The 10,357-nt window shown below is 46.8% G+C and overlaps 1 protein-coding gene across 2 annotated transcripts in view; it reads right to left on the bottom strand.

Annotated features, from left to right (window-relative positions):
- LOC116479308 (zinc finger protein 134) overlaps positions 1-6,893 on the bottom strand; it is a 26,055-nt gene extending 19,162 nt beyond the window's left edge. The window contains exons 1-3 of one of the 2 annotated variants that reach the window (XM_032171423.2): positions 6,692-6,893; positions 2,447-2,576; positions 19-1,165 (exon numbers count right to left, since the gene is read on the bottom strand). In XM_032171423.2, the coding sequence (XP_032027314.1) occupies positions 19-1,165; positions 2,447-2,576; positions 6,692-6,721 (1,307 nt within the window). In that variant the 5' untranslated portion in view covers positions 6,722-6,893. The remainder of the gene's footprint in view (positions 1-18; positions 1,166-2,446; positions 2,577-6,691) is intronic. The other variant, XM_058425635.1, reaches the window with a different exon arrangement.
- Between the last annotated feature and the right edge of the window lie 3,464 nt (positions 6,894-10,357).

Here is a 10,357-nt window from a genome sequence, read left to right as displayed (position 1 = left end):
TTCCCACATTCACTGCACTCATAAGGCCTTTCTCCAGTGTGAACTCTTTGGTGTTGAATGAGGACAGATTTCTGGCCAAATGATTTCCCACATTCACTGCACACATAAGGCCTTTCTCCAGTGTGAAATCTTTGGTGGTGAATGAGGTAGATACTGCAACTAAATGCTTTCCCACATTCACTACACTCATAAGGCCTTGCTCCAGTGTGAACTCTCCAGTGTCGAAAGAGGTTAGTGCTATGGCTAAAGGATTTTCCACATTCACTGCATTCATAAGGCCTTGTGCTAGTGTGGGCACTCCTGTGACGATACAGGTTAGTGCTGTGGCTAAAAGATTTCCCACATTCACTGCACTCATAAGGCCTTTCTCCAGTGTGAACTCGTAGATGCTGAATGAGGACAGATATCTGGCGAAAGGACTTGCCACATTCACTGCAGTCATAAGGCCTTTCTCCAGTGTGAACTCTTTGGTGTTGAGTTAGGTGAGTTTTGCGACTAAATGATTTCCCACATTCACTACATTCATGAGTCCTTGTTCTATTGTGTGCTTTCCTGTGTCGAAGAAAGCCAGAACTTTGACTAAAGGATTTCCCACATTCACTGCACTCGTAAGGCCTTTCTCCAGAGTCAGCTCTTTGGTGTTGAATGAATACAGATTTCTCTCTAAAAGATTTCCTGGATTCAGTGTATTTGAGAGGCTTTCGTCCAGTGGGAACTCTCAAGTGTCGAATCCTACTGTGTGGTCTCTCAATGCTGGGAGTCACCTGATGCTGGAGAAGTCCTGAGGTGGCTGAAATGTCCCTCCCAACTTCCCCAAATGTGAAGGGTTTTCCTGACACATGGAACCTGCAGTTCATCATAAATAAGGCCTGGTCCCCATCCACTTTAAAGAGCTTCTCTCCATTATCAAGCTTCTGGAGCTGGTGAAGGTTTGAACTCATCCAGAAATCTCTTGATGCCCCACCCAAGTACAACTTCTGTCCACAGGGTGAGGCTTGGAGCTCAATCATTTGTAAAATGTCTCCCAGGACTGGGGTACAAATCTCACAGGAGTGACTCTTATCAGTGGATATATCTGCCTTTGGAGTCCTGCCCTGTGACAGTTCTTCCACAGAAACGCTCTCTGCAGAAGGTGCCCCCTCATCTTCTGCTCCACACCAGCAACCTGAAAGAATAGAAATGCCGAAAAATGCAGGTTTACTATGGTGTGAGAAGTTATATCAAAAATGTGTGTCAAAGAATGAGTCCAAGAAAATGTTTTTAGGGTATGAGAGCTGGTGGCAATTTGGGGAAAAAAGCCTCTACAAGTCACAGAACAAGGGAGGCCTTATGAGATGAAAGACACAAAGATGGGGCACAACTCAGAAAGAAGAGGTAGGGTCTCTGACTCACTATTCTGCCAAAAGCTTTTATCAGGACCTCCTCCCCTGATGAGAAGAGAGGGCTTCGGTACACTGCACAGAAGATTATTGGTGTCCAGGCCCAGTAGAAACTCATGGGAACTGAATACTAGGTGTGAAAGGACTATTTAAAAACATGTGCACATTTGACAACATATTACATGTGGGTCAGTCAGTGTTAAAGAACACTCTAGAAGTTGCACTGGAAAGGAACAGGTGACACATGGAGGCCAGAAATTGGGAGCAGCTAAGGGCTGGAAGTCATGGATGAAATAAAAATCAGAACATGTGTAGAAAAGAAAAAAAAGATAGAAATGATATATGTCCTATGGAATTGGCACCCAATCACTGAGAACTCAGGACAGGTTTATGGTGTGATTAGAGACAGCCCTAGTGTCTTGCCCTCCCTTAGTTGTCACTCATTAGGGCCAGCCTCCTCTGAGACTATCTTGCTCTTTGCACCCTGTAAAGCAACCAGAGATATCCCCCAATCCCAGTTGTGCAACTATACCGGACCTATAAGATGCAAGCCCTAAAGGGAAGACCAGAGAGGTGCACAGCCAGCACTGGCACAGAGCAACTCAGCACATGACAAACTACAGCAATGAAAAATAATGTTACAAGAAAATCTTTCAGGTGGATCTTTATGAAAAGCATATGGACCAATTAAGTAGTTACCACGATGATGCCTGCAATTCCCAAAACAGGCAGCTTGAGATTTTAGTTAGAAGCAAAAGGCAGAACATGGAACAAACAGCATCCTAGAAGTGGACAAAGCCATCCTGTCATGGAGAAGGCAAGGACAAATCCTTTAGGTTGAAAGAAAGATCCTGTCTCCCAGACCCTTCACTGCATGCCTAGAGGCAACAGGTGTTAGGACAGTCTGAGAGTGCCTTGCTTGGTGATGTCCCTCAGAATACATATGCCAAGAAAGTGGGAAGGTCTGTAGAGCTCAGGGTCTAACTGAAGAAATGACAGAGCTGCCTCAGGGACAGGGGAAAAGGAGAGACCCACAAAGGACACTAGGAGGAATAGGAGGGCCTTACCTAGGGATGCCATAACTGCAAAGTTCTCCAGCATCACATCGCGGTACAGGAGCCTCTGCATCTCATCAAGGAGCTCCCACTCCTCCTGGGAGAAGTAAATGGCCACATCCTCAAAGGCTACAAAACCCTGCTATGATGGGGACAGTTCATTCCATGATCAACATCTTTCCTAGGACCCCAAGTTGATTCCCCAAACATCCATCCCTGGCTCACCCTCCTCCCCATCTCCCCACCTCAGCGAATACAACAAGCCCTGATGCCACTGATGCCCACTCTCTCCTCATGGTCTCATTGGTCACTGTGTTCTCCCACAGCAACAACAGGCAGGTAGACCGACAGACACATTCTTGTGTCTATAAATTCTCCTGGAATCCCTCAGACCATGGCTCCCAAACACAGCTGAAGGTCTGGGTTCACATTTCACCCTCATGTCCTCAATGTCCAGACTCATGAAACAAAAGCTCACACTCCATCTTCATATGTGCATCACTCTTTCCACCACACCTCTCTCACCCAACTCACTCCCTCAGCCACCTCCACCCCGATCCCACAACACAGGCATCTCTCCTGCCTTCCTATGTTACTCAGCACAAGACATCTAGAAAGCGCTTGCAAATTCAAACAAGTTCCAGGACTGCCCAGACCTATGATGGTCCTACTGCCACAGGCAGCCCCATATCCTGCTCTGAAGCCCTCCCTACCTGAGTCTATTCCTTTCATCAACCTCAGCCACCCAGAACCACATACATATCTCAGATACACATGGCACTTTCCAACTTGTACTGCACTAAACAGTAACTGCCTTCCTGTCTTGCTACCCTTCATTCAAACCTTGCCTAGTGGCCCTCCACCCAAGGTTAAGTGATGCTCCCAGATGACTACTTCTGCCCCTAAACTGATCCACCAGCCTGCATGAAACTCTCTAGGCATAGGAGCCAGTCATAAGATCCTGGTGAGGCCATACAGCAGTAAAGCATTAGGTCTGGCTTTAACCTCATCTTGTCTGAAATCCCACTAGGTCTCTAATATGGTTTGGCTGTGTCTCCACCCAAATCTCATCTTGAATTGTAACTCCCACAATTCCCATGTGTCATGAGGGATCTAGTAGGAGGTAACTGAATCATGGGGGCGGGTCTTTCTTGTGCTGTTCTCGCAATAGTGAATAAGTCTCACGAGAACTGATGGTTTTAAGGCCAGTTGCAGTGGCTCACGCCTCTAATCCCAGCACTTTGGAAGGCCAAGGCGGGCAGATCACTTGATCAGGAGTTTGAGACCAGCCTGGCCAATGTGGTGAAACCCCATCTCTACTAAAAATACGAAAATTAGCTGGGTGTGGTGGCGGACGCCTGTAATCCCATCTACATGGGAGGCTAAGACAGGAGAATCCCTTGAGTCCGGGAGGTGGAGGCTGTAGGGAGCTGAGATCTCACCACTGCCCTCCAGCCTGGGGAACAGAGCAAGACTCCATCTCAAAAAAAGAAGAACTGATGGTTTTAAAAAGAGGAGTTCCCCTGCACAAACTCTCTTTTTGCCTGCTGCCATCCATGTGGAAGATGTGACTTGCTCCTCCTTGCCTTCCACCATGATTGTGAGGCCTCCCCAGCCATGTGGAACTGCAAGTCCATTAATCCTCTTCTTCCCAGTCTCAAGTATGTCTTTATCAGCAGCATGAAAATGGACTAATGCAGGCTCCACATCCACGTTATATTCACTCATCCTTCATAACCCTTGGCCACCTGCCAAGGTGGTACCCTCTCTATATTATTCCTAGGGCCACTTCCTTCTATAACCTGTATTTGTGATTTCCACAACATCCATCCAGATACCCAAGTATGGTACCCTCTTGTGGCTCCCACCCTTCCCCTTCCTGGCCTGCTATTAATATTATCATCATGACCAGGAATCCCACTACTAAATGGGATCTATGATGTTATGGGCTCAATGTTTCTGTCCCACGCCCACCCACAAAATGCTTATGTTGAAGCACTAACACAATGAAGCCTAATACAATGTGGTAGTATCTGGAGATGGAATCTTTGGGTGGTAATTAGATTTAGATCAGGTCAAAAGAGTGGGGCCCTCATGATGGAATTAATGCTTTTGTAAGAATAGAAAGAAAGAGATTCCTTGCTTTCTTTACATACTCCCTCCCAGGAAAGGCCATGTGAGGACAAAGCAAGAGGGCAGCCACTGCAAGTTAAGAAGCAGCCCATCACAAATAAGTCAATCTAGAGGCACCCTGATGTAGAATTTCCTAGCCTGCAGAACAGTGAGAAACAAATTTTTGTTGTTTAAGCCACCAATATAGGCTATTTCATTATCAACCCAAGGTAAGACACTGATATAGCCTGGATATTTGTCCCCTTCAAATCTCACCTGGAAATGTGATCTCCAGTGTTGGAAGTGGGGCCTAGTGGGAGGTTATCTGGGTCATGGAGGTGGATCCCTCATGAATGGCATAGTATCCTTCCCACAGTAATAAGTTCACATGAGACCTGGTTGCTAAAAAGAGACTGGTGCCTCCCTCCTGTCTTGCTGGCTCCCTTTTTGCCTTCTGCAATGACTGGAAGCTTCCTGACGCCCTCACCAGAAGTGGAGACTAGCGCTAAGCTTCCTGTACAGCCTGCAGAACTATAAGCTGTAATAAACCTTGTTTCTTTATAAACTACCCAGCCTTAGGTATTTCTTTATAGTAATGCAAATGGCCTAACAGACATAGGGCTCCATCCTAGTTCAATACTATCCTCCACTCTTTGTAGAAGTCTCTATCCTGCACCCCTCCTCAGAGTCCAAGACCTGTGTGTCCACCTAGCCACTTGATATAGCTACTTACTTATTCTCTAAAACATCTCATATTTTTAACATGGACAAAACACATTCCTGATGTCCTGAGTGAAAAATAATCCTACTATCTACTTGGCTGTCCCAGTAGATGGAGCTTCTATGCTTCCAGCTTCTAAACTCAAAAAGCCTTGAGTCATCCCTTCTTATCTCTCAGTCCCAATACCAGAAAATCAGAGCCGGCCTACAATCCAAAATTCAACCATTTCTGCCACACTGTGGCCACTACTCTGGCCCACATCATCTACACTCACCTGGACTATTGCAGTAGTCTCCTCTTTCCTCTTTGGTATTGCTACCAAATCCCTTAAACCCATAGTCTGTTGTTTGTGCTCAGCCACAGGAGCCTCATGAGGCCTGCGGAAGATCACCTCCCTCTTCTGCTCCAAATCTTCATTGCTGCCATCATTTCCAGAACAAAGACATCTGAGACAGCCATTTAGTTTCTAACTCCTGTACCTCTGCTCTCTGTTCCCATGGGAAGGAAATGAGACTTGAGGTTCTCTTAACCAGCTCAGCCTCACCTCCAAGCAGCTCCAAACACCTGTACTTATCTCTGGGACAAACTTCCACATTCATCCTATTATTTGCCAGCAACAGAAACCACCTCATATAATACCCATCCTGAACATATTTTTGTTCAGAGTCCCTAGGCTCAAAGCCTGGAAAAGTGGTAAGTAAAGAATCCCAGGTCACCACAGTCCCAATCCTAGAGATCCCATTGCTGGAATCGGTGAGCTTCTGGATTTCCTCCACTTACTCTTGTAGGGTCTTCAAGTGCTTCTTATGGACTTATAAGTACTAGTGGCAATCTGTGGGAGGAAACATGTTCTGAGAGGCAGGTGACCAAAGTGTGGCTCCATGGACTTCTGGTTCCAATGTGCAACACCAGAGCCAGGTGTCCTGGGATGACTGCTTTATATCTGGGTGTCAGTCCTTGGTGCTGACTTTTACCAGCTTTGTGACCTCGTAAAAAGACTAGGTCCCTCCATGCCTGCTATCATCACTGCCCTTCCAGCGCGTTACTCTGAATAGCTTTTGTGAAACTTTCAGAAGCGTGACTGGGGCCGTGCCCCTCTTCTGTCCTACGCGCTGTGGCCCTCAGTGTGCTGGTGAAACTCAGTGGGGCCAATGCAGCGCAGCGCTGCCCCACCCTCTGCTCCCTGCACGCGTGAGGCCGGCCTGGGTCTCCCCGCCTCCCAGCTCAGACGCAGCTCCAAGCCGTTGCCCGCGCAGCCCCCTGACCGTGTCGCTCTCCCGCTCCATGCCACACTACCAGAAACGAGACCCAGCATCAGCGCCTCACTGTGCTGGACAGTGCGGTCCAGGCTGCAGAAAACCCTTCACGCGCCCCTCAGTTTCGGGTGGGGAGGGCAGAGGAGGCCGGGAGGACGCAGCGCTCACCTGGGTCAGGGCCCTCAGTGCCGCCGCCATCGGACTCTGGGCGGAGCGGGCCGGGAGCGGTGGACGATCCGGGCGGAGACACGAACAAAGCTGTCACCACTGCCGGCGACCGTCAGGCCCCAGCTGTGCAGCTGAGAAAACGACTCTCCTCGCGCCTTCTCGCTGTCAGCACCTAGATCCAGATCCGGTACCCGCGGATGGAACTGACACAAGCCAAAGTGCCCGCCACAGGGAGGACGCCGGAAGTCCCGCCCCGACAAGTTGGGCAGGGCGGAAATGTCCCTCCCCTGGGCCTCATTGGCTCCACGCCAAGCGCCTGGCGCACGGGCCTCTGGGTAATGTAGTTCTCACCGCTTCCTGGGCTGGCAGAGGTCGCCCTTCTCCTGGACCTCAGGGAGGAATGGCCCCGAGCTATGGAGAAAAGTGGAGGCGAAGCCTGAGAGGTGGTGTCTCCGGCCTCCTTGGACCAGGGAGGAGCTTCGCTGCTTTTTTAAGGTACCATACAGAGATTTTTGGAGGGTATTGTGTACAACTAGTCACCTAGGTAGTCAGAGTTATTCAGATACAAAATGCCTCTACCCTTGGCGAGAGCCTAGTAAACATTACCTTCTTTCTCCACACATTTATGTAGAGTAGAACATTAGAGTCAGCTTTGTGAGTTTCAATATGCTCAGTAAGGAATAAGGGAAATAGAGTTTACATAGAGCCATGACAGGAATGATAAAACATCCGTTAGATGGCACCGAAGCTGGGACGAAAAGAGGAATTCTGTCTCACAGAAAATGCCTCTCCTGCCTGTGTGTGTAATCAGTGAGTGTGTCTAGCCCTGTAAGGAACAGTGTTGTGTTCATATAATATTTCTTCCTCCATATTCTTAGATATGCTTCTTTTAGGATTGTAGCAACTTTCTAAACAGAAGAGTCACTTAGCATATGCCATTTTAAAGTAGAACAGTGTCTGTAGTGTTCAGAGTCAGAGCACTTGTGCAAAGGGGACACCAGAATACCAGAATAAAGGTTTGGGACACCTAGCTTTCACCTCCTTGATGGGAAATTTTGATCATTGATACTGTTACTGCAGGGACAGTGCCTGCATGGGGAGTTGAGATCATCTCAGAAAAACGGTTGTGAAATGAAAATTACTGAAAGCCATTGTATTAGTCAGGATTCTCCAGAGAAACACAGAACCAATAGGGTACACAGATGTACAAGAGGGGATTTATTATGGGAATTGGCTCATCCAGTTATGGAGGCTAAGAAGTCCCAGGATATGCCTTTTGCAACCTGGTAAAACACGAAGGTGGGTGGTATCATTCAGTCTGCATCTGAAGGCCTGAAAACCAAGGGAGCCTATGGTGAAATTCCCAGTTGGAGGCTGAAGGCCTGAGAACTGGGTGAGGGTCATTCTTGTATGTTCCAGAGTCCAAAGGCCCAAGATCCAAGAACTTTAATGTTGGAAAACAGAAGAAGGTGGATGATCCAGGGCAAGAAGAGAGTAACTTGCTCTTTCTCTGCCTTTTTGTTCTATCTTGGCTCTCAAAGCATTGGATGTTGGCCCCTAACACTGATGAGGCCAGATCTCCTTTACATTGCCTACAGACTCGTATGCTAATATCTTCCATAAACATATGTCACAGACATATCCTGCACTAAGGTTTTCCCAACTATTTGGGTAGCCCTTAATGCAGGCAAGTTGACACAAAAGGTTATACGTCACAACTATTAATAATCTTGTGGCTAGGCCAGGCGCGGTGGCTCATGCCTGTAATCCCAGCACTTTAGGAGGCCGAGGCAGGCGGATCATGAGGTCAAGAGATCAAAACCAGCCTGGCCAACATGTCTGTACTAAAAATACAAAAATTAGCTGGGTGTGGTGGCATGCGCCTGTAGTCCCAGCTACTTGGGAGGCAGAGGCAGGAGAATCGCTTGAACCCAGGAGGTGGAGGTTGCAGTGAGCCGAGATCACACCACTGCACTCCAGCCTGGTGACAGAGTGAGACTCCGTCTCAGAAGAGAAAAAAAGGAAAAGAATATTGAACATAATTAATTGAACTGAACATAGACTTACTTTGCTTTTTTTAGTGCACTCATATATAAGTCTATAAGTACATTTGGCTTGACTCTGGAAAAGTTTACCCTGAAGACACATAGAGCAGATAGCTCTTCAGTTGCTGAATTTAAGTCCTGTATGAAAAGGAAAGGGAGAGGGTCTGGCTCTAGCATGATTTCATATAGAAAGTAAGTGGGGAGCCCTTCTGAGTGACTCCACAAAGGACTCATTTTGCCTGCATATTTGAGTGTCTAATGGTAATTTTTTTTTTTTTTGAGGAAGAGTCTTGCTCTGTTGCCCAGGCTGGAGTGCAGTGGCAGGATCATAGATTACTGCAGCCTCAAACTCTTGGGCCTCAGCGACATTTCTGTGTCAGCTTCCTGAGTATATGGGATTGCAGGCACTCACTACTGTGCCCAGCTAATTTAAAAAAAAATATATATATATATATATATTTTTTTTACAGACAGGGTTCTTGCTCTGTTGCCCAGGCTGGTTTAAAACTCCTGGTCTCAAGTGATCCTCCCGCCTCAGCCTCCCAAGTAGCTGGGGCTACAGGTACACACAGCTCTTATGGCAATTTCTTAGGCTAATAGTCAAAATAGGGAAATAGTAAGCTTGGAAAGTGCCAGAAAATCTGTATATCTACTTGTTTTTGTTGTTTAAGTAGATAAATTAACTAGGCTGCTCATGGAAATAACTGGCTTGCCACATTCAATTTGTTAAAATTAATCTCCCTTGAGTTATACAAATGCATACACAGCACAAACATTGCAAAATACATATTTTAAGGTAATTTACAAATTAGTTAATTTTAATTTTTTTAGAGACAGGGTCTCACTGTCATCCAGGCTGGAGTGCAGTGGCACAATCAGAGCTCACTGTAGCTTTGAATTCCTGGGCTCAAGCAATCCTCCCACCTCAGCCTCCAGAGTAGCTGGAAACACAGGCGTGCACCTGCACCACTATGCCCCGATAATTTTTTGATTTTTTGTAGGGATGGGGTCTCACCATGTTGCTCAGGCTGATAAAGTTTTAATAGATTATTTTTTAGAGCAGTTTTGGTTCATAGGAAAATTGAGCAAAAAATTATGGAGCTTCCACATATCCCTTGCCCCATGCATGTACAGCCACTCCACTATAAACATTCCCCACTAGAATAGTATATTTGTTACAATTGATGGTACGTTGGCATATCATTATCATCCCAAATCCCTAGTGCACATTAGGATTTACTCTAGCTGGACGTTATATGGGTTTTGACAAAGGTATAGTGACCTGTATACACACCATGGTAGTATCACAGAGTAGTTTCACTGCCCTCAAAGTCCTCCGTGCTCCACCTGCTCATCCCTTCCTCCCTTCTCCCAAACCCCTGGCAACCACTCATTTTTTACTGTCTCCATAGTTTTGCTTTTCCTGGAATGTCATATAGTTCAAATCACAGTATGTAGTCCTTTTAGTTTGGATCCTGTAATAGTCCGTTTTCGCGCTGCTGATAAAGATACCCAAGACTGGGCAATTTACAAAGGAAAGAGGTTTAATGGAGAACTCACAGCTCCACGTGGCGGGGGAAGCCTCACAATTATCGCAGAAGGCAAGGAGGAGCAAGTCACA

Source organism: Hylobates moloch, unplaced genomic scaffold (genome assembly GCF_009828535.3).
Source record: "Hylobates moloch isolate HMO894 unplaced genomic scaffold, HMol_V3 SCAFFOLD_12, whole genome shotgun sequence".
NCBI classification, from domain to species: Eukaryota; Metazoa; Chordata; class Mammalia; order Primates; family Hylobatidae; genus Hylobates; species Hylobates moloch.
The sequence above is the reverse complement of the archived record's forward strand: the minus strand, read 5'-3'. Positions and strand labels throughout refer to the sequence as shown.